This window comes from Halichondria panicea, chromosome 2 (genome assembly GCF_963675165.1).
Source record: "Halichondria panicea chromosome 2, odHalPani1.1, whole genome shotgun sequence".
Classification (NCBI taxonomy): Eukaryota; Metazoa; Porifera; class Demospongiae; order Suberitida; family Halichondriidae; genus Halichondria; species Halichondria panicea.
In genome coordinates, this window is record NC_087378.1 from 162,515 (window position 1) to 186,619 (window position 24,105).

A 24,105-nucleotide genomic window follows, 5' to 3' on the forward strand; every position below is an offset into this window, starting at 1 on the left:
TACAGTATAATCATAGTGTTTTAGTTGCACACTCTTTACCTAATGAACAGTTTCAACTTTTTATTTTATATTTCAGTATTCTTTAATTATGGTTCTCTTGCAGGAATGGACATATCTCCAATTGACCTGATCAATATTGAGCGTTTTGCCACGAGGGTTGTAGAGTTGGCTGAGTACAGGAAGGATCTCAGTAGCTATCTCTCCTCTAAGATGACCAATGTGGCACCTAACCTCACCACTCTCATCGGGGAAACGGTGAGTGGAGGGGTGGCCGGGGGTGGTGTAATAGGGAGGAGCTTGTGTGGAGGGGGGCCGGGGGGTGTAATAGGGAGGGGCTTGTGTGGGTGGAAATTAAGTAGTTGGCAAATATTTATGGTTGTTCAAAAGCTTGTAATTGTGCAAACAAATTAAGTATGTGCGTGTTTGATATGTGTGGGTGGATTAGCAGATGTTTGTAGTCCTGTGTAGATACCTTGTAGAAATATTGTAGTGTTTGTAATGGTACAAGAATGATGATGTAATGGCTCAGCTAGATCAGGCAAAGGTGTGGTGTTCCTCTTGTTAAATGAACAACATTCATTGGCTATGTGAGACTACTATGTACTGGTAACTAAGCCTTCACCTTTGAACCCACCTATATATAAAGGTCAGTAGGTCAATCACTTGAGCCCAGCTAATCATTACCATTTAGGAGTCAGATATCTCTCTACTGAGTTGTATGAATGTACAATACTGCTGTCCCTTGAATTCTGAGTAACGTATAGCAGGTAATTTTCGTTAGTGTAAATTTTCATATGAACTGCCCAATTAATTTGTATTTGCAATATTTGTACAGCTCAGGATAGTGACGTTGAGCGTATTACGGTAACTTTAATTTTCATATGGTGCTCTACAATACAAAATATACAAACATTTCTACTATGTGAAAATAACCCGCTATAAGGTAGGTATCAGATTATGAGACCTTGAGATCAAATAAGAAGTTGTAGAGACTCTGAGTCCTATAAGGCAAATAAATGGGTACTGGTGTATATTAGATACAGTAAATATTTTCTGGCTTGCATTTCAGTTTTCCAGCTGCTCTGGTTACAGCTGTGCACACGTCCCGTCCCATATATAGCGCCTCCTCCTCGGGAACAATTACCTCCTCTCTGTGTTTCTCGTCTGCATTAGAATAGTCTGGTTCATAATTAGACAGTATTGTGTTCCCACATGTAACCTGAGCTATGGATATTTAATTTATAATAATGATATTCACAGAGTGTTTCCCTCTGAACAATGTTTTAGCCTCCACCTTGTAACTCTAGTAGACTATCCTCGCACACAAGCACACCTCCACTCTCGTCAGAGCACGTAGTTGGAACTATCGTAATTAGGTGGGTCAACCTTAACTAATTGAGTTGGCTTGTATATACGTGGAGGTGCTAATTGGTTGGTACGCCAGGCGTGAAGTGTGTTATAGGTGTATTAATGACATGATAATTCCATTTAACTAGTGATACATTTTTACAGCTCAGCAGTTTTTACACTTTGCGAACGTATACACACAGTGGTAGTTTAAATTTGGGAATGTTTTGTTGTTTAAACATGTGCTTATGTCTGTTTATGTCTGATGACAGCAGGGGCAAAACCAAGCACGGCTATACATGTCTGATGACAGCAGGGGCAAAACCAAGCACAGCTATACATGTCCTGTTTAATTAAATTGGTCTTTTGTCTTCTAAGATTGTTGTGAGATTGCTCTGCCAATAGGAACAGACCCTAGCTAGCTTCTTATAGTTGTCAGTGTCAGTGGCAAGCCCCTTCAGTGTTTGTTAGGAAATAAGTATCTGTATAATTATGGGTGTGCTATTAAAATGATTCTCAGATGGTCATACGGTGTGTACTAGTTGATGGTTGAAGTTCCCCTCTTAAGTAAGTGGATAGGTTTCTTCTTGGCATAAACAGTTTTGTAATTTTATCGTATACACATTGGCTCTCTTGAAAAGCACCTCTTCACTTCAAAGTCATATTCCATCTTCTAGTGGCAAAACATTAATAATAAATACTTGTTGAAACCCTCTTTTTAGCTATTTCCCCTCACTCTCTCGCTTGCTCAGTCATAGGGCTGCTTTAGAGATAGGCCTTTGCAATGGTAGCTAGCTACCCACTCAATCGAGGTTTGTCTGCTTGAAGAGGTTTCAGACCCACTCCCTGTCATGCCCCACTAAACCCTGGCCTTAGGTGTGGGCTTCTCTGATATTCTCTTACAGTGATATATATAATTATCATAGCTTTAATTATGGACTGTACGTTGTGTGGTTAGTCCACTACGGAGACAGGAAGCTTCGGGGGTTCTAATCAGTGAGACAGTTGGGCCCCATTACTACCATAAAGGATTTATAGTTCTTCAAAGTGTTTGTTATATAGCTTTGATCTTTTCTTAGAAATTTGTTTGCCTGTTTTTGTTCGAGATTAACGCTTAACCATTTTTGAGAAACGTATCTATTATTGGAATATATCACCGTGGGTGTGGGTGTGCATATGGACATGTTAGCGACCAATTAAATTGTTTGTATATAAAATTACTGGTATTGTCACTTTTGCATTATTCTCAATTAAGCTTCTCTGGTGACATGGGTAGCAGCGAACCATGAAAGAGCATGTGTTTATTCTGTTCACCGTATGGAGGGCCATATCATTAATTAGTATCGTGGGACGCATTAATTTGTTCGTATAGTATATACGTGTCGGACTGTATTTGGCATTTCGGCTCAATTTCTGGTATCTATATATCTTTGATCATTTCCATACATGTAATGTCTTGCATACCGTTCACCTGACTGCCCCTCGCGCAGCTTACTGGAATTTTGGAGTAAATTTCCCAAAACTTCCAAGTGAGCTGTTTAAATTACCACAAAACAATTATTACGGCTGCTTCTATAGTTACTGTGGTAGACACCGTGGTATGTGTATTGCCTGGAGGGTCATAGCTATTAATTAAATATTGAACTAGTTCCTTTAGTGTCATTGAGCCAGTCCTAGTCACGTCCACTACCTACTCTTATGGTGACCCTTGGGAGCAACTTGATAGCCCTGGCAATAGAGCGTGACTAACTTGTACTGTACTACATTTGATTATTCATTAAGAAATTTAATACCTCTATTTGAAGAATTGTACTATGAAAGTATACATCCCATATGGTACCTGTTCTACTGAAGCAGCTTCTACAATTTCTGTGTAAGTGAACACACAGGAAATTGACACCCTTTTCTTACTTATTCGAGCTGGTTTTATGTTTATACCTCGTGACAACTTTCCCCCCATTTGGTCAGTTCCTTGTGTTGTCGTTGCATCCATTGCAACCACCTTCTAGTCATATCACTATTATCTATTTGATATGAACATACTTGTCCTGCTTGTCTAATCATCCGTGTTGTTTTAATTGATGAGGCGTGCGTAGCATTTATCAAAATACAAATTGACTTAATTATTATAACAATATTGTGGCTCATTAAATAAAGATGAATATTCAAATATTACCGTGTCCCTATCATGTTACACAGTGGGGTGGAGGGTGGGGGTGTCGACACACTTCTGTGGTCAGCTGTATACACGACACTAATTAGTGTGGGCTTACGAGTAATTAGATTCCTTCTACTACTATAGTCAGGTTTGTAAAATTGAGTGTATTCATCTGAAAGAGCTCCCTTGAACACTGCTGCCTCCCCCACACACGCACGCACAACCTTGTACCCTCCTGTATGTAGTTGACTAACTGACTCAATATCGTTGTTCTGATTACAATAACACGGTTCACACTTGACTAGGTGCAGAAGGTCGACTCGTTATCCCTTGATACGTAGACCTACAGGTTACACCCTAGGCTATCAAGAAATTTCAGTGTCCTTGAAATTTTGTCTGTAATAGTTCTGGTTAGTACCGTATCAATTACCGTAAATTGCATCCTTAATTCACCCGAAGGTATCCGCTAGTTAGGAACTCCACTATGCTAGCTACCGTACTGTAAAGAAATATCTACTACCATTCTTTATCTCTTCAAGGAGCTGGGTCTAGGAAATGTGTTTAATATCCTTCCGAGTACTTCCTTTGCTTAGTGTAGGTTGGTGTCAGTGTGAGGTCCTGTAGAGATGTACTAGTGCTTAGTGTAGGTTGGTGTCAGTGTGAGGTCCTGTAGAGATGTACTAGTGCTTAGTGTAGGTTGGTGTCAGTGTGAGGTCCTGTAGAGATGTACTAGTGCTTAGTGTAGGTTGGTGTCAGTGTGAGGTCCTGTAGAGATGTACTAGTGCTTAGTGTAGTTGGTGTCGGTGTGAGGTCCTGTAGAGATGTACTAGTGCTTAGTGTAGTTGGTGTCGGTGTGAGGTCCTGTAGAGATGTACTAGTGTGTGTGGCTTTGCTGTGCATGTGTTCAATAGTGTCTTATCAACCATTGTATATATTGTAATTGTTCCTCTTGGCAACCACAAGTCTGAGGCCATGTTGTGGTCTTGTTGAGGAATAGAGATAGCCTCCGCTGTCCCTCCTACACTGAGCTTATCAACCATACTCCGTCTTTTCATCCTGAACATCAAACACTAAGAAACCCCATACTTTATCTGATAGCCTGAACAAGAGTCGATTATCATAATGTTGTCTCCGCGATCATAACGATAACGATAGGACAGCCCCCTTTGAATCCCTACACTCTGTTCTAACTTAACAAGTGCAGTATTTCCGTGTCATTAATTGCCTGTTGTTGCTGCAGTGTAAGCTAGGAGTTGTGTAATCAAATTACAAAATACAAGAGGAAATAAAGAAGCTTTAGTTCCCATTGTTTCGCCTTATTAGGCCGATGAGCACTACATTTGGTAGCCTGAAATGAGAGGCCCACAAACGATTGTTTACACAGAGTGAGGTTTCCTCTCTCTATAGAGCGTATGGGAAGCTCTCTAACCATCTTCTCAATAACGAGGTCAACTGTTGAAATTAGAATTAGCGTGCTGGGTAATTAAGTGACCTGAACCCATACATGTACACAGCTAGAGAGCCGTGTATATTACACATGTACCTTCCCATGTACCACTACCCACACACACTCACACACAGGTCGGTGCTCGTCTCATCTCCCACGCTGGCTCCCTCACTAGCCTGGCCAAGTATCCAGCAAGCACTGTACAGATCTTGGGAGCAGAAAAGGCTTTGTTCAGGTGAGCAATACTGGGCCTTTGTATTATACACTAAGTTTGCCATCATCTGAAACATAGAAAGAATGAGAAAGAATGGGTGCAATTTGGTCTCAGTTGCATTACTTGTTTTGTGTGTAATAGAGAGTGTTATTTAGTTATAGATAGCTGCAGTGTGTGGGGTGGGCCGTGCCCTGGCCCTATCTGTCTCTGTTGTTCCTGAATATATAAAAAATCAATAGTGCATAATTAGTGTAGAGCGTAACCTCGTGTGATGAGGTTGGTCAGTATAGAAAATCTACTTCCGTATTTGTACTTGCTTTTAAGTTGCCTGAAGCTTGTTTTTTGCACGTTCTAGACTAAAAAGCAATTCCTAACATTCCACCTCCTGCTGTAGACAAGAGTACAACAGTATGAATAACAGGTGGGTTCATTGAGGTCATATGAATAGTACCTTCCTCCAAGTTGTTAATAAGTTTATAACAGCTAGCGTCAAAGTTCTTGCACTCGTAATTATCAATCCACTCTACTAAATGGCGTGTATTTACACTAACTGGTTTGTTTTGCTGTTCTCTGTATTAATTGCTACTAAATATAAACCCCCTCAAATAAGGTGTGTTTATCCCTAGTGTTGTACTAGTTCATATTTCCCTCCTCTCCTGGCTGACATTGTTGGTCATAACTTGTCATGTGTGGACACACGTTGCCATTCATGGTATTGGCACACTTCACACGTTAATGATATTCACGATCGTGCATGATTTCCACCTCTTCCATAAAAAGGTGTTTGGTGCTAATTTAATTACCAGTGTAAACAATGTATACAGTGCAGCTCCTGAATGGTTAGCGTTATTCATACTTGATGAGCTGTGGGGGAGCACAGTTGATAATTAGTATCGTGATATGATTATCGTTACGGTAATGTGTACTGATCGATAATGTGTTACACAATCCAGCACAGGTGTGCTTGATTGAATTCGCTTACCAGCTTCCTTATTCATCAGTACTCGGTGTACCCACTGGTCTCGTGGATACAGTCACAGGTCACCTCTCCTATCCATACATATCTTGTGGCTGAAACCATGCTGTGTCACTAGCTCCAGAAAAAAAAGTTCTTTTTTACCAACAGTAATTTTAGTCTGACCTAAAGTTCTTTTAAATCTTGAAATTATTTGATTTTTAATTTTTTTCTATGCATGTTGTTGTGAGTGCAGCTGCCATGTACATGTGCTGTGTATTGTTGCTAGGCATGTATACGTCTTGTTTGTTTACATGCCCAGAACATTGTGGTCACAGTTGCTGATATTCACTGCAGGGAAGGGCTCCCACAAAACTGTAGTCACAGCTACAAGATCCTGCCGCTAGATAATGCTTTTCTGTGTTTTCCAGTAGAGACAGTATTCTGCTTCCTCGTAAAAAATGTTGTTTCTTAAATGACAATAGCTTTGTTCATCTTTTATCAGCTCTTTTGTGTGTGTGCGTATTATAGCCATATATAGGTACTGCAGTTTTTGCCCACCTTTTTGTCACAAGATTACCAGCTGGGCTAGCTGTCATTGGGTGGGTGTGTGAACGCATTGATCAAGTGGTTAGCTCATGCAGCTGCATGGTGTACGTGTGATGTAGGTGTCAGTCCACCCCCATTCTCGTGGAGTGTGCTTTATGATCCTTAATTTCATTATCGCCTCATTATCGCCTTGGTAACCGCCTCCTACCGGACCTAGTGTGTCATTGTTGGTATATGCTCAAAGTTGATGTGTTTTCTAAACCTCTAGCTAATTGTAGATTGCATGTATTGTTTCAGACAGACAGCATCTTTTGTTGCCCATTTTACAGACAAATTACTTTAATTAACCTCCTTTTTGTCTTGGCACTTATTGTAAGCAAACACCATACTTCCTAGACTTACAAAATGGATGAAAAGACTTGACCTTCCAAATAACTGTTTGTCTCAATACCACGTATATACTCTATATATGTTTTTGCAGCATGTATATATATTATGTTGTTCTTGGTAATAATTGATCTCCAATTAATTAAATTGGAATTTCTCGTAGGTTTTTCATATCATTCAGAGGTAGTTACATTTATGTCTCAAAACAACCTAGTGGGTTGATTATGTAAGGCTTGTCACAGCTGTACTGCTGCAGATGTACGAGCCATGAAAGACTTGCTGTTAAGTTGGTATGCCTAAGAATGATTCTTTGATCCAAGTTGTGTATCCCATAGCAACGTAAATGACCAATAGTGCACTAGTGTTCATTGATGGGTGAAGTTGTTTTGTACACTTGTGTGTGTGCCTGGGGCAATGTGTATAGTCTAGTTCTGTGTTGATGGTTTGATACCTTCCACCACCTACCTACATGTTTTGGTTGAGCATTTAGTTAACACTTTTCAAAAGTGGATTACCTTAGAGGTACTATACGCTTATGGGAGTTATATCATATACACCTTCGTATAGACACACACTAATTCACTGTTGTTTCACCCCCCCCCCCCACACGCGCACACACACACGCACGCACGCACACACACACACACACACACAGGGCTCTCAAGACAAAAGGAAACACTCCAAAGTATGGTCTCATATTCCACTCATCTTTCATTGGACGTGCAGCCTCTAAGAACAAGGGAAGAATCTCCCGTTACCTTGCCAACAAGTGCTCCATCGCCTCAAGGCTCGACTGCTTCTCTGGTGAAAAATAATTTTCTTATGATTATCAATATTTTTTTGGTTTTATATTGCGCCTAAAATTCTACGTTCCTATTGAACTCGTATTTTGACATTCGTGGAAAAAAATATGCTTGTTTACTGTTTTCGGTGGCGCCGGAAAAATTGTTCCCCACGGACAAACAAAGTCAGACGTCTGGTCCTATGGGATATAGGGTTCCAATGAAAGCTATTACTTGTAAAGTGATACTCATCTTGTAGCTCACCATCAGGAGATGTTGTTGGTATTATGGTCATTACATCCGTACAAAACACGAGTCTTGTGATGTCATGTGACTCCTGTACATTTGTGTATGTGCTTACGGCATACTCACTTAATGTGTGGAGTGAATAACAACATCTGCTTAATTCTGGCGCCCGAAATATATACTCTAATAATATAATTTTTTGCTCAATACGTTGTTACGTAATTTGTTGCTCTACTGACATTATTGGTTAATTCTGCCTTGACAACCTCTTTTTGTCTCCTACAATACACCACATGGCAGGTAATCAATGTCACAATATTTATACTGGAAACTGAAGCTCTCTTATTAGTATTCTATCTATATTAGGCCCAGGGCTGTTGGCATGCAATAGAGCACTGTCAAGTGTATTTCTGGAAGTCTCTTCCTAATCTAACTAGGATCTGTCGTAATCAAAATTATCACTATTATCCAAATTTGTCCCTGCTGCAAGTTTCCCTCATAACAAACTATGATTGTTTATTCCATCCATCCGTGCAGACACTCCTTCAACCAAGTTTGGTGAGAAGCTTCGTGAACAGGTAGAGGAAAGGTTAACTTTCTTTGAAACCGGACAAACCCCACGTAAAAATGTCGACGTCATGAAACTTGCGATTGATGAGCTTGCAACGGAAGAGGGAAACACAATAAAAGAAGAGTAAGTATCACAATATATGGAGTATCTTTGGGGAAAGTTGTTTGTTTATTTGTGTTCTTGAGACCAGGAAACGTAACCTGATATATAATAAATGTTGCAATCGTGATATTTTTGGGTTGTCACAATATTGAAAGTGATTTGTGTATGTGACCGGGTGTTGCTGAAAGAGCAAATTGTTTGAGTAACCTTAGTAAGTATGTGCATGGTGGATTAATGTGATTAGCAACAGCTGCATGTCTCAGTGATTCTCCGTGCGCCCATGAAATTATTCGTGCACACCCTAACTACTGTGTCAGATGATCTGTTCTAGTGATTTCATCATGTTAGAGTCAATCATGTGTCCGCTAACCTAGTGAAAATTGGCTTCATTGAGGATATATCCCTTCCTATTTGATCAACAGTGCACCATGTGCTATAATAACAGACAATGGAAATAACCTGTATACCGTAAGCTAGAAATTTCTGCGGCCCAAAAATGCTGTAAAAAGACCTTTTGCGGATAATATTTCTGCGAATTAAACTTTCAACTGTTAAATTAGGCGTGGTTAATAAGCATTTGCAGATAATATTTCTGCGTTTACTCATTCATTCGGAGAATTCGCAGAATTTTTGTGCCGCAGAAATTTCTAGGTATACTGTAAAGCGGGTAATTTTCGTGGGGTAAAATATTCGTTATTTTCGTGGGCAAGCTGGCCTCCACAACATTTTAACGTAGGCGTGGCTTACCGGAACGTAGGAATGCAGACAGGCAACCAGACTTTTACTCACAAAAACCACCGTTTCTCGAATTTTTACCCCACAAAAATTACCCGCCATACGGTAGTCAGATAATTATTTTGTACTAATTATGTTATTTACACCTTCAGAGCAATGGAGGTAGATACCACGACGTCTTCTGCTAAGAAAAAGAAAAAGAAGAGAAAATCAATGGGCAAGGAGTCAGAGGAAGGTCTCCCTGAGGCCAAGAAGGTCAAGCAGGAGGAAATGGACACGGCTGAAGAGACAGTGACTCCCTCCAAAAAGAAAAAAAGAAAGAAGCAGCAGAGTGGTGAAGATGAGGAGGGGCCAGTGGAGGCAGTTGACACACCAAGCAAGTCTAAGAAGAAGAAATCAAAGAAATGAACTGCTGAACTTATTTGAACATTGTAACATTCCTTTTGCTTATGCTGCACTTGATTGGTTTCTACAAATTGTATTACTTCCGCTCTACGCTATAAATTTGGTAATGAAACTTGAGACTCTTGATCTGTACATTTATATAAACGAGTGCATGTTCTGTAGAGCTTAGAGTAAACTACTACAACCAACAAGACTATAGTAAGAACAAAACATCGCTACAAAGTGAAAATGTACGGACTAAACTATTCAACTGTTGCAATTCTGCTGATTCTATGTGTACCAGGTATGAACATTTCTGCAGTGCATTTAAAGCCACCTGCACTATATTGCTATTGTGCTTGCATGCATGGCAACCAGTTGTCCTGCTAGATTATAACTACTTGCATGCTTAACTTTCTCTGCTTTATTTCTTGTAGGATGCTACTTGGAACTGGATGCAGTTCGTACTCAACCTGAAAGATGTACTCTACCTAAACCAGCAAAGACGATGGAGTGCCCTGAAAATAAAACAAGCCGTTGGTTCTTCCACGAAACAAAGGGATGCAAGAGATCCGGCTTTTGTGCCCCCGAAGACACAAGTGTCTATGACGTACGAAATGACCAGAACTACTTCCTGACTAGAGAAAGTTGTGCAGAAAACTGCCATATGCGTGAGTCACTGACTTCTTGTTAGTTCTACTGAGAAGCCTAATCCACCCACATGGCTGTGCTTGTGATTGTGATTCATGCATAACTTTTGACTACAGTTGTGTAAACATCTACCCCAACACTGTTGACAACTCACCTTAATAATGTGTTTTCGATCCTCATGCATTTACAGATGTGAGATGTCCCACTTTGAACCCTGTTGCCAACGGTATCGTCAGCAATGATGGAATTGGTTATTGGGTGAGCAGTGTGACCTATAGTTGCAACAAAGGCTTTATCCTCTCCGGAAGAGCAGTCAGAACTTGCGAGAGTAATGGACAATGGACATCAGAAGCCCCTTCATGCATAGGTACATTCTATAACAAATCCCCCAGTTTCATTTGTCCTGTTTAAAGTGCTAAGCTGTAGCATTATTTGCTCTGTTATGTTGTATATCAGTGCTGCACTAAACACTCATTTATGATACAATTCCCTTTCTCTTTGCAGCAAAATGCCCCAAGCCTAACACAGATGGTCAGTTTACCTTCTCTCCTCTGCAAGAGTTCTACACACCTGGGGACACTATTGTGTATGCTTGTGAGCACGGCTTTGGACAAGTGGGGGACAATGAGGCCCGGACTTGTCTTGAAGATGGTACCTGGTCGGGCAAAGAAGCTTCCTGCGAAGGTGAGAGATTTACTACGTAGATGGCGGGTCATGAATGACTGACTTGTGTACAGCTTTGTCTCGTGAATACTGTCCAGCTAATCACCATGCTAAGGGCTAGGTGGGCTGATCCACACTTGTAGCTAATTAGCGTGTGAGAATTGATAATGACCATGACTCTGTTTATAGTAATGTCTTTTTAACAAGATGTCCATTCCCCCCTGCACAGTGGAGTTACAGTGCTCCAAAGATGCCCTGAGGCCTATTCAACATGGATCAAGGATTGCACAGAATTCCACCAGTGTAGGATCAACAGTGTCCTTTACCTGTAATGATGGCTACATAATGGAGGGCATTGACACCATCCAGTGCGAGAGGTCAGGAGTGTGGAGTGGAGACCAACCTACCTGTTGGAGTAAGTCAAAGAAAACACTTCCTTTTAGTCTAATCAATAAGTCTAGAGGTCCGTGTACGTAGCCATAATTATTAGTCCAGATATACAGTATTGTAGGATATAAAACTATACATTATTCATGATGTACTGTTTTGTTTCCTACAGAGATTATTATTCAAATGTGTGAGGAGGACAACCCTGCCCACGGTGGTAGTGATGTTACCAACGTAACTATCCCAATCCAACAAGGCGAAAGAAATACTTTCTTCATACCGTCAATCAGCAACCCTAATCCATTTGACAACGGAACATTTGTTTGGGACGAAGAACTTGCCAAAGTACAAGGAGTGAGTATTCACGGTGATCGACTCAAGATAACGACCGTTCTAGCATCAGGAGAGAGAAAGTATCATGTGTCTTTCTCTGGATTCAGAGCTTACTTTGGACTAACTGTAACCGAGGTGACACACAAAACACCAGAGGCCATCCTAAACCCACAAAGTGTCGAGAAATCACTCGGAGATACACTTGTAATGATGTGTGTGTTCCAGGGCTGCCCCACTCCAAATGTCATGTGGTTTCATAACGGAGAACCTGTACAAGCGGACGGTGTCGCAATCAAGATATCGCAATTTTCGCAGTCTACGTTTACAACATCTGAGCTGATCATTCCAGTGATGAGGGAAGAAGACACGGGAAGTTATGTTTGCCAAGGAGAGAACGGGGAAGACCGTGTAGTCGACTCTATGGTTGGAACTGTAACATTAGTCTCGAGCACAAAACTAGCAAAGAGGTCGACTGAAGAGAATCCTCTCTGTAGAAGCAAGACACCCTCTGATACTGGTGAGTTGTGTGAATAAATAGATGGCTTCCTTAGTGGTTATCTAGTCAGGCTATTACCTCACATGTGCGTGCAGGACCCACCCCTAGATTGTAGCACTGATTCACCCCATTCAGTGCACATGTGTTGACCTTTTCTTGCCCTCTTACAGTGACTATTGTTGGGCGAGTACGGAGAGAATCAGTGAAGCTCAACACGGCTATCTCAACAGTGTATAGAATGAGTGTGGAGAGTGTGATCTCACCTAACTCTCAGAGATTATCACAGAGAACTGTACGTACAATTGTACTCGACCATAACATTGAAACTGAACATAAACTCAACAACAATGGACTGTATATTTTACAAGGAAAACTACGAGACAATACGTTTTTCGTAGCATCGCACGACTCGATATTAAATCATTCCTTAGAATTGGAGCATACGATTCAGCAGTGCTGAAATCGTTACCAACTTATGTTGCTTTTTTAATCCATGTCCTTAATTTATTCACTGGAAAACTTCAGAATTCACTGTAGTAATTGAAGCACTCAACAACCCACCCTCCTCCCTCAGCTCACATGATCTGTGTAATTTGACTGACCCTACATGTGACTCACACACAAAACCACTTATCTCATTGGTGTTTTGTATCTGTCATTTCTGTGTCATAGACTTTTCCAATCTCATTTTATTTTTTTGTGTCATTTTTTGTTTTATCATCAATACTGGTATAGCAAGCACACTGTTATAACCTTGACTTTTAATGATATAATAAAGTGAACACACTCAACAATAGGGGGCCTAATCGGCTTATTAACTAAAAAGGATAGCCTATGTACAATATGAGGCTATGGAGCCAGCGCATTCCACTCTCCTTTGTAGACTAAGTGCATGTGCACTCCCAAATTAGAGGTAATGAAGTGCATGCATGCGCCAAGTGTGAGATCAAAGACATTCTGATGGGGTATAAGAGGGCGGGGCTCATTAATTATATTCATTACCGCTTTATGCTTCTCAGCTCAGGAGTATTTTTAGATGCAGAAGCTTGACAGCCAAACAGCAGAAGGAAACTTACACTAATTATATATAAGTCCATCACCAGTCATAAGTTTGGGAGACCTTCCTCTCATGTGTGCTGCATGGTATTTCCTATCAGCCACATAACTGCATGTTTTATACAATTTGCACTGATTCTGAAGCCTCTATTAGGCCATACAAGAGGCAAACTGTGCACAAAACAGTCAACCACAAAGTACACAATCAACAGCAAGCACACAATGATATCACAGTCACAATATGTGCAGCTGTCTCTTTCAGGGAAGGCAACGTCACCACTCAACCTCAGTCCCGTAACAAACAACCCTCAACCTCAGTCCCATAACGAGCAACCTCAAGAGGGTGGTCGACAATCTAATTGATTTATCATGTTCCATGGGAATGCCAGACCTTATCATATGCGAGGTGTAGACGCTTAGAGGGAGGAACGTGTGCAAGTAACGTTGCAGTCCATAAAACCACATCAGCTGATCGATTCTCGTGACAAACCTCTAACCCATGCCAACTAGCTATAATAACACTCTTAAGTGTGTTTATACTGTACACATGCAAAGTGACCACAGCCTGCTCGATGAAGTCATAGCAACTACACTTTACACAGCCAAAATACATTAACAAGCACCTACATACCACTTGACTTTTATACATACCAATATCAGCAATTTGTAATTGATAGGTGAGCAAAACACACTTATGACTGCACTAGTATTATTAAACACACTTATGACTGCACTAGTATTATTTATAAATAAGCACATTATTAAATTGAAACATGTTGTGGTTTTGTGGATTGCTAAGTCAGCAAATTTATCATGTAATCACTGAATTACTCCCACTGTTGCCATGACACTACCGAGCAACCTACGCCTAATTACCCAATCCATTAAACATACATCTCATACATGTAAGCTCACACCCTCTGTCCTGTACAATAACAGCTGCTATAATAGGAACTCGCTAGGGACGTTGAGTGATGATTGGCCGGTCCTCCCGAGCCCCCTCCCACTTCAAGCGTATATCAACCCACGTAGTCACCCACACATAAACACTTAAAAGAGTAAACAATTTATATTATCGTTTGCTGTTTATCTTACACAGAAATTGAATAATGATCACTAATTAAGTCAGTGCACATGCACACTCTTAGTGAAGCATGCAGAAGCCCTCAGGGTGATGGCAACTAGTTTCAAATTACTATGGCTATAATCTTCCTGCATGATCATAATTATAGCAGAAAACACGAGAGCAAAATTCTTAAAACTCCACAATATATTGACAAGAACCAATAATGTGTAAACTACCTAGAAATAAGAAACTGACGAAACTGAGAAATAGTCGGTTCATGTTCTTACTTTGCTCTTATAGAGAAACTCTTCAGAGGGTCCTTTCGATTCTGTGTGTGTGTGTGTGTGTGTGTGTGTGTGTGTGTGTGTGTGTGTGTGTGTGTGTGTGTGTGTGTGTGTGTGTGTGTGTGTGTGTGTGTGTGTGTGTGTGTGTGTGTGTGTGTGTGTGTGTGTGTGTGTGTGTGTGTGTGTGTGTGTGTGTGTGTGTGTGTGTGTGTGTGTGTGTGTGCGCGCGCGCGCAATATGACCATGACCCCTGCATGACCCCAGGCATATCACAACAAATTCCATGACCAAACATGGTGCTGGAAAATATTAAGTTCAACAATAATACGATATCACCAAGTGAACTGAAACAGCTGCTACAGATCAACAATAAAGATTCAATCACCAAGACAATAAAGCATACTGTAGATAGTGGTCAACAGGAACTAGCAACAAATTGGTCAAAAGCCCACACAGTCTAGACTGCCCCAGGGGACCCCACATCATACAGTGGCTTTAATCTGTACATCTTGTGGGGTTGAAATAAGTTTCTGTTCATTAAGGTACTTAGACACCACTAGTGGCATAGGAAGCAGGGGGGGGGGGGCTCCAAGGGCTGGAGCCAGATCATATCTAGTGTCTCAGCTCCCCCTCCAAGTGAGGTTCGGCCCCCTTCTTCATACGCCACTGACCACATAACAACAGTTAGGGATAACACAAGAGGAGGGGGTTTAGCTACGAGATCAATAATTAGTGACACCTGTCCACAGAAATTCCTACGCTACATCACTAACGAGTGGCTGGTCCCACACGCTGAGGTCATGGCAACACAATACTCGATGGCATGCATGCAGCTAACCCAACTTTACATCAGAGATGAGCTCGGAACAAAAAACTGACTATTTTCACTTTTGGATTTTTTGTGAGTAAGTAAAACTGGCGTAGAAAATTTGTTTAGAAAGCGATTTGCAGAGTTAGAGCTGCAGAATAAATCATATGCTTTTAATTCCTTTCATCTATTGCATGATAGAGAATGATGATCGAATAACTTAATGATGGAATTATAATCCTCGACACAGCGACGCCGGCCTAATCTCATGTGATGCATTCCACCGCCGTCAGGATCTCATGTGATGCATTCCCAACTTCCCTCCCTCTACAATAATTCTTAATATACGTGTTATCATATACTCGGTAGGTTAAGCAGCTGCTAATAAGTTCAATTGCAGGTCAAATATCATGAATTATCAATGTACGTATCAGATTAGATTGGATCGAAATTGAACAATAATAGTGCTATCAACGACAGCAAACAAACAGAATAATAAAGAATGTACCCAATGTCTAGTCAAGCGTAACCTAACGTAATTGAGTTAAATTCCGTGATGCGTTCCTGAACACAGGTGGTGCTCCCTCCTCAAAAAAATGCACATATTTAGACTATTACACTAACGTTGTTATGATTATAAGCTCTCTGAAAGCAAACCTAATTAAGCGATATGTAAGAAATTTAAGGTCCTAGTTTCTATTTGCAGATGTGAGCAATAGAAAATTCACAGAACGAGTATAACAGTATACAGTCATATATGCAGCAGCTGATGACTTGAAAGAATTAAACGTATGCATGCAAGTAATACAGAGAGAGAGCATATTCTGAGACTAGCAGTCAATGAAATTGAAATGGAAAATCTAAAGCAGATAGTGTAATTAAAGCTTAATATTATATTATTTCAAATATATATTCATAACGATCATCGATCATCTAATCGATCATCTAATCAATCATTGCGGAGGAAGCCACAATAACAGTTGACACAGAGCACACACACTCACTCACCCTGTGGGTTTGTTTGCCGCCACGACCTTTTGACCTCTTAACCAGCTTTGTTGGGGGTCCGTCTCCCATGGCAACCGGAGTGCTACCAGGTTCCCTCAGTTTGTGCGGCACTGAATGAGTATATAGATAGAAATTTTTATAACCGCCAACATTTTGTTAGTGCATGCACACAAATAATTATAGTGAGTTATAGAAAGTCCATTCTTGCAGCTAATGAAGTATATAATAATATGGTATGAGGAGATTCTCAACTAGTCTATAATAATATGGTATGAGGAGATTCTCAACTAGTCTATAATAATATGGTATGAGGAGATTCTCAACTAGTCTATAATAATATGGTATGAGGAGATTCTCAACTAGTCTATAATTATACATGAAGGGAGAACAAGTACCTAATTGGTATGATCAGTGACACAGTTCAGAAATGGTAAAGGAATTTGTGGAATATTGTTCGTATACAATATCTAGAAACAACTCACAGGACCATATATGTTGAGAGTGTGTAATCGTGTACATGTACGTATGTACTAGCCGAGAAGCCATAGTCTAATCAACGAAGGTTGTTTCTTAGATCATCTTAGATTACAGAAATTAAGATCTCTAAATACTGATACGAAATAAACGCCATATATAAATACAGTGGTGAAACTTGAAACTTGAAGCTAATCTAATAAACTAAGTTCCGGATAATCCCGGGCTCACATAAGAGGTTGGTAACTCTTTACGTCTGCTCCAAATAACCTCAAAATGGCCTCTCCCACCACACGAAAAGAGGTCCGTCCTAACCAGAGATCTTCATATCACCACAATCCATTAAGAGACAAATACTGGTGGTGTCAGTGATCAGTCTTCGGAAGGAAAACGACCACAAAAAACAGATCAAAGCTGTTTAACTAGAATACAGTGGTCGTATGCATGAGCTCACACAACCACCACAAGATACACCACTGATTATAATTATCATAATTATGCAGATCGAAACAAGAAGACTATTCGGTACACAAGAGCGACATTATCAGGTCACCGCCACAGACTCAACATTGGGTAATTAAACTCCACAAGTGCATAGCTCTAATGTCAACACACACTCCGCACTGTTTACTAAAAGGTCAAGGTACACACGACCCCATGATTGGATAATCATAACCAAGCATTTCTAACAAATAAGAGTGTAATTCGACCAATTAATCTTCGAGCGGTGTTACTTTGAAATTAAACCTAGTTCTTCAATAAACCTTGAACCCTGCTCAGCAGTGTGGGGGGTAGGCAAGCCGTAGCAATCCCCCCCACAGTCAATGTTGTTAGATACAGGGTAATTGCATGATTAGATATACGTCTGTTGGGACTACGGAAAATAAAACAAATAAACAATTAAACAAACTAACGAGACATTCCTATTTATCCTCATTCATATTGTCAAGAGGTAGAGTTTATCAAGGTAACGACATGCAGCTAACAACCAGATTTCATTTTCGTAGAATAGTAGCTTTTTATAGCATAAAAAATATTAAATTTGTGTGTATAACTGTTGTAGTGCTTAACCAGCGAAAATGGTAAACATTTATACCTTCGAAATATACCCTCAAAATACGGTAACTACCATATCACTTAGTCTTAATTACTTCCTCAAGAGGGAAAACCGATTTAACATAAGTCCCACGTCCTGATGAAACCTCCCTCATTGTGTGGTGGACCTAACCCTGTGGGCCAGAGCCGGGGGCACTTTCATTATCAACACAATAAACACTGTATTCTAAGAACGAAGCGTGCAGTCTACCACAGGAAGTAAATAAAAGTCGATGTATACCAACATCACCAGACATCACCTGAAACATGTTTACTTTCAATAGCGTTCGTATCAGATTTCTAGAATGAAACATGAGCCAAGCTTTGTGCGAGGTGCACTGTTTCCTAGGAAACGCTTACAGACAGTAACTGCATTTATAGGCAGCTGTAAACAAACACTGATGATGCACTTCTGAGAACTAATTAACTGATCAGACCCCCTACAGTTATAAACACAAATTTGGTCTATCCACGTTTCTAGAATAGACTACAACGAATGAAAAATCCAAATACAGTTCATCTAAAGCATTCCAGCGGAAGCTGTATAAAAAAGTTGATCCAATTTGCCCAAATCCATCGTATGCCATGAACATATAAGCTGGTCAGAGTGATTGCCCACTTCATCTACGCTGATGTAGCCAAACAAGCCAAACAAGCTACTAAAACAAGAACTTGTTGGTTTACTATATCCAAAAGAGAATGCTTATAAATTGAAAGTTAATCTGGAATGCAATTAATACATTACTTGTTACGCAATCAGGTTGCTACCCAAAAACTACCCAGGGCAAATTTGGTTCAGAACTGGCTGCTTTACATACAATGGCCCATTATCTCTGATCACCCAATATCAGCCATGCACACATTCAGTACCAAATTAGTTCACATGGCGATGGATGACACTGATTATACTATAGCCACAGTGAGACACGATTACTTGTACCATTACGAATAAGGAGCACTCAATAATGTAGTTCGTATACAACACAGACAAACGTAGTTACATAATTAACCCCTGACTCACCAAGGTGTTCGTATACAACACAAGCAAAGGTAGTTACATAATTAACCCCTGACTCACCGAGGTGTTCGTATACAACACAAGCAAAGGTAGTTACATAATTAACCCCTGACTCACCGAGGTGTTCGTATACAACACAAGCAAAGGTAGTTACATAATTAACCCCTGACTCACCGAGGTAGGAGGGTATGTGCTTGAGGTGTGGCTGCACTCGTCCTGGCTGCAACACCTTGTCATGACGCAGCACCTGGAGGTCACGAGGGTTGTCCTCGAAATGAACCTGCCAGAGGGGCAAATGAACACACAATCACATGATAAATTAACAGCCATGGTTTAATATTGCATGAATAGTATATTTAATCTCTGTGAGGCCATGCAGACAATGATGGGTATGTATCATAATATATGGTACAGTTACCTTCAGTCGCTCTGAGTTAAGCATCTCATATCTGATCTCCTTGAGCCTAGCTTCGCGAACTGAAGGAAGAGAGATAAAATGAAACCACAATAAAGTATGCAGATGACATCATCCATATAAATTAAGGCATCCTTTTTGGAGAAAGAAACAGCGAGACGCAATAACAATTAAGGTATGAATTTCTGACTCAATTAGTGGCCTAAAATGTTACATGTGTTCTAACAAAGGAGGCTAATTGCTATCAGGTGGTCAACACACACAAAGCCTGCACTTACTGGATGTCTTAGTGACTGCTCGTAACGCATCCTACAGGTGATGGGTCAAAACAAGAGAGGGGGGTTACAGCATTCCAATTACAAAAACAGATAGTTCTAAGTGAATTAGACACACTCTAAGCCAGACAACACATATTCGGTCATATAAACAAGCTTCCACTGATACGCCCTAACCTTAACCAGGCCTGTACATGTACAGTGGATTGCAGTGCACTTGCAACAGATCGAGAATTGCCAAACAGCAAAACCACAATTTTGATTGCCAGATATTCTCAGGGCCAAACTGAAAGAGGAAATTATATTTAGCATAGTTATTTTGGCCTCTTTTGATTCTACAAAATGAAGAATTCTAGTACAGATGTGAGAAGAGTAAGAGAAGAGTAAAATAAAGACAGAACCTAATCAAAAAGGGCAAGTTGGGTCGTCGCCCGGTGTCGCCCGGTTTCTATGAAACAGTCAAACCCACGCTTATCTATCATGTGATCTACTAAGCCACACCTATTATTACTACCTAGAGATAATTATTGTTTTTATAATTATACAGCTTAATTGTGGTTTTGCTGTTTTGGCAATTCTCTGTTATGCAATCTGTTGTTCCCCCTCTGTCATCTGATTATTGCAGACACATTCTTCATTTGTATAAGACCCCACGAATAATGCTGACAATACTAATTAGCACTATATTACACTAATTAAGGGGGCCCCTCCCTCACACAGCAACTGGTATGGAATGGAGACGTGACTCACCATGACTCGGTATCGGAACCCCTCAATCTCGGCCATCTTGAATATGTACGGCTTCACAGCAGGCCCAGTAGACTCGCCATCACAACCTGCCCATTAGATCATAATTACGAGTGTGCAATCAAATTATAAAAGGGAGTGGCAGGCCTATAATCAAATTAGAAGACTAGCTACGACTGTCAGCAATATTATTTTTCTCAGAAAATTAATTTGGAATCGAAGTGTTTAGGAAGTGTGACTCAATATTTGAGGGCGGCTAGTAATCGATGTTACCATGTTCTGTGGACAGCCTAGTCTCCACTGCACTCAACAACTTCTCTTCTATTGGGCACACGAACGTGAGAGCTGCACCACACTCGACCCCACGTGCTGTTCTGTGTGTGTGTGTGGGAGGGCGTTTATTGTCACGTATCTATGAACGAGTGTGTTTTTCTCATGCGAACATGAACGATTACACGCACACCTAATGAACGATTACACGAACCTTCCCACGCGATGCACATAAGAGTCGGGGGAGGGAGGGAAGTCAAAGTTGATCACATTCTCCACACCTGGACCAGAACAAAAAAAGAATTTTAAGGATCGAAGGCTATTAAGTTTTTAATATGTCTGTCGGTTCAATTAAGTCAGTCGTACAAGTGGTTGCTATAGACACAATCACCTTTGAAGTCTATCCCCCTAGCAACGCCGTATTCCTTATCCCTCTTCCTTTTGCCATGTGTTTTCTTCTTCTTTCTTGCCTCCCTCACACTCTGGAGGCTCGAGGCCTCGTCCGTGGCAATGATGTAATCATAAATACCTCTGTTGAATTCCTCCACCACATGACACCTGCAGTCACATGACATGGCATTGTTACAGCAGTGGGTATACATGATGGGTAAAGATCACCTAACTCACTAATCACAAACTGACATGGGTCTCAATATTACCAACCTTGTATTCTCAGGCAGTTCTGAGTTGAGAACACACGACTTTATTGAAAACTGCTCCAGGAACAACTTCAACCTATAGGGACAATAGTACGTTGTGTGGTGTACATTACCATGGCAACATGGCCTACTACCATGACAACATACTTGTAACACCGGTCGATATCATTCACAAAGAGCAGCGACTTTCCTTGAACCAATCTATTACAAACTGATTATGTGATAGTCATGTGATACATCCGGTACCTACCCTAGCTTAAGAAGAGAGTAGATGAGTAGAAACTTGTCCTCCAAACTGCACCTGTGTGGACAACAACTGAATAATCTCTCTCGATATTACGAGTCAATCCGATATGATATAAACACATCATTAGATAGGCCTTTGAAAAAGCTACAAATGATTGTGAAATACACAATTCTAATTCAAAGCTATCAAAAACAGTTATTATAGCTTGTGTTTTAATTTTCTTCTCATACACAAACATAATTATTCAGCCATACTGCATACTTGATATGGAACTGAGACAGCCGGCTCTCTTCAGGTAAGTCCGATTCCTCCAGCTTTAAAATGGCCTGTAAAGGAATTGAGGATGTGACTACGACTACTCTGATATTAGTGATGCAACATGCTACGACTACTCTTATATTAGTGATGCAACTCACTGGGTTATGAAGAATCAATGACCGAAGAGACAGCACATCCTGAGGAGAATAACATGCAGTGGTTGAATTGTCTGTTCCCTGTGATGCTCACCTCTGATAAAGTAGCGGACATGAGAAAGGACTGGTAGATCTGAGGCAAATAGCTGTGCAAACACAAGAGTAAGTAACAACACCCGCCACCCTTACAGTGGATTGCAGTGCACTTGCAACAGAGAATTGCCTAACAGCAAAACCACAATTATTCCATGTAATAGAAAATAGCCTACCTGTATCTGTATAGGCTTATAAAGATCTCTGGGAGTGGCTTAGTGGTTAGGGTGGTGGCTTCGTAGATCATATGATAGATAAGGTGTGGGTTCGATTCCCTCTTGGGGGACTTTTCTTCATATCTTTACAAATCAATAAGTAATTTCCCTAACTTTTGAATGCATCATACTCCTGTCAAGTACATATCAAGTTGGGGCGTCGCCCGGTTTTTCGTTTCACGGAAACCGGGCGACGACCCAACTTTCCCTTTTTAGTAGATTAGGTTCTGTCTTTTTTCTTTCAGATACATGTATGTGCTAGAATTATTCATTTTGTAGAATCAAAAGTGACCGAAACAACTACATGTATGCTAAATATAATTTCCCCTTTCAGTTTTGACCCTGATTAATTATTATTCAATCTAAATTGTGGTTTTGCTGTTTGGCAATTCTCTGTTGCAAGTGCACTACAATCCACTGTACACAGACGCACCTGAGAAGGGTCTTGATGTCGTCTTCGTAGCCGTATGAGAACAGAAGGTCTGCTTCATCCACCACCAGTGTTTCCATACTCTCTTTCAAGCTCAGGTTCTGTGAGGGGGGTGGGGGCAGTCGTGGGTACACACAAGGGATGACTCCTCCTAAGCTGACACAGAATACTGTTGGTTTACTTACTTTATTTTGAAGTTGTGCCAACAGTTTGCTGGGTGTCCCAACCACCACATCAGGTTTCTCCACCTTCAGTGACCTACACACACGCAGACATAGGAACAATGAGGTATCCACCAACCAACCAACTGACCTTTGAGCTGCTGACAGTGGAGAGTTGGACACATCCACAACAACAATCTCTCTCACACAACAAGAAGCCAGCTCCTACAATACCCACAAGAGCATACCATAACCCTGCCACCATCAACTACTCACCTTCAGGTTTCTAGTTGCCTGCTCAGCCAGCTCTTTAGAGGGTACCAGCACCAGAACTCTTACACCTCCTTCACTATCAATATCACCAGCTATCTTGCCTCGAAGAATCTTCTCAATCAGGGGAATAGCATATCTGGAGAATGGTTAGGGTGAGGTTATCGTTTTGGTGAGGGGAACAGAGTGATGTGCTCTTACGCAGCTGTCTTCCCAGACCCCGTCTTGGCTCTGGCTAGAATATCCTTACCCTCCAAAGCTAAAGGAATGGCCTTCTCCTGTAGGAATATGTTTGTCCGTGCAAATTAAGGAAATTCTAACCAACTTTACCTGAATGAGAGTAGGCTCCAACCATTTTAGTTTTGCAATCGCCTGTAGTGTGAAGTATAGCAATCATATGTCTGTATCAGACTGTATGGATAGCAGTGAGCTAGTTTACTGCAGCATGCAGAGGAAGTATGCAGTACTTTCGTTGATACAGTTTATGTCGTTGCCCCCCTCCTCACACACACACACCTTTAGGAGTCTGTTGTCCAGATCCATCTCGTGGAACCCTAGTTTAATCTCTGACTGAGCCATGGCAGATACAATCTTCTCTGTGTGTCTATCTTTCTCTAAATAGGTACACGTGGGTACTAGCAAATGATCGTCAGTTACAAAAATGCAAAATGGATTTGATGTTCTCTCTGGTAAA

General features: G+C 40.8%; 3 protein-coding genes across 3 annotated transcripts in view; 2 read left to right on the top strand and 1 right to left on the bottom strand.

Annotated features, from left to right (window-relative positions):
- The window catches only part of LOC135332259 (nucleolar protein 56-like), an 11,451-nt gene extending 1,427 nt beyond the window's left edge, over positions 1-10,024 (top strand). Inside the window, exons 7-11 of the mRNA XM_064527635.1 lie at positions 104-255; positions 5,087-5,187; positions 7,713-7,861; positions 8,623-8,779; positions 9,646-10,024. Of these exons, the coding sequence (XP_064383705.1) occupies positions 104-255; positions 5,087-5,187; positions 7,713-7,861; positions 8,623-8,779; positions 9,646-9,901 (815 nt within the window). The 3' untranslated portion in view covers positions 9,902-10,024. The remainder of the gene's footprint in view (positions 1-103; positions 256-5,086; positions 5,188-7,712; positions 7,862-8,622; positions 8,780-9,645) is intronic.
- LOC135332257 (uncharacterized) lies at positions 10,011-13,189 on the top strand. Its single transcript, XM_064527633.1, has 7 exons — positions 10,011-10,181; positions 10,315-10,548; positions 10,719-10,895; positions 11,033-11,212; positions 11,421-11,606; positions 11,751-12,428; positions 12,578-13,189. Exons 1-7 carry the CDS (start codon positions 10,127-10,129, stop codon positions 12,865-12,867), a joined length of 1,800 nt encoding a protein of 599 aa, XP_064383703.1. The 5' UTR covers positions 10,011-10,126; the 3' UTR covers positions 12,868-13,189.
- Positions 13,190-14,702: 1,513 nt separating this feature from the next.
- Positions 14,703-24,083, bottom strand: LOC135332305 (probable ATP-dependent RNA helicase DDX56). Its single transcript, XM_064527691.1, has 22 exons — positions 23,928-24,083; positions 23,742-23,783; positions 23,613-23,689; positions 23,418-23,550; positions 23,293-23,366; positions 23,166-23,238; positions 22,984-23,081; positions 22,337-22,388; positions 22,246-22,284; positions 22,091-22,155; positions 21,833-21,883; positions 21,730-21,783; positions 21,587-21,658; positions 21,315-21,481; positions 21,138-21,204; positions 20,927-21,027; positions 20,657-20,742; positions 19,910-19,940; positions 19,635-19,693; positions 19,391-19,496; positions 16,630-16,739; positions 14,703-14,857 (listed from the first exon to the last, which is right to left on the bottom strand). The coding sequence occupies exons 1-22, from the start codon at positions 23,988-23,990 to the stop codon at positions 14,813-14,815; spliced, it is 1,665 nt and encodes a 554-aa protein (XP_064383761.1). The 5' UTR covers positions 23,991-24,083; the 3' UTR covers positions 14,703-14,812.
- Between the last annotated feature and the right edge of the window lie 22 nt (positions 24,084-24,105).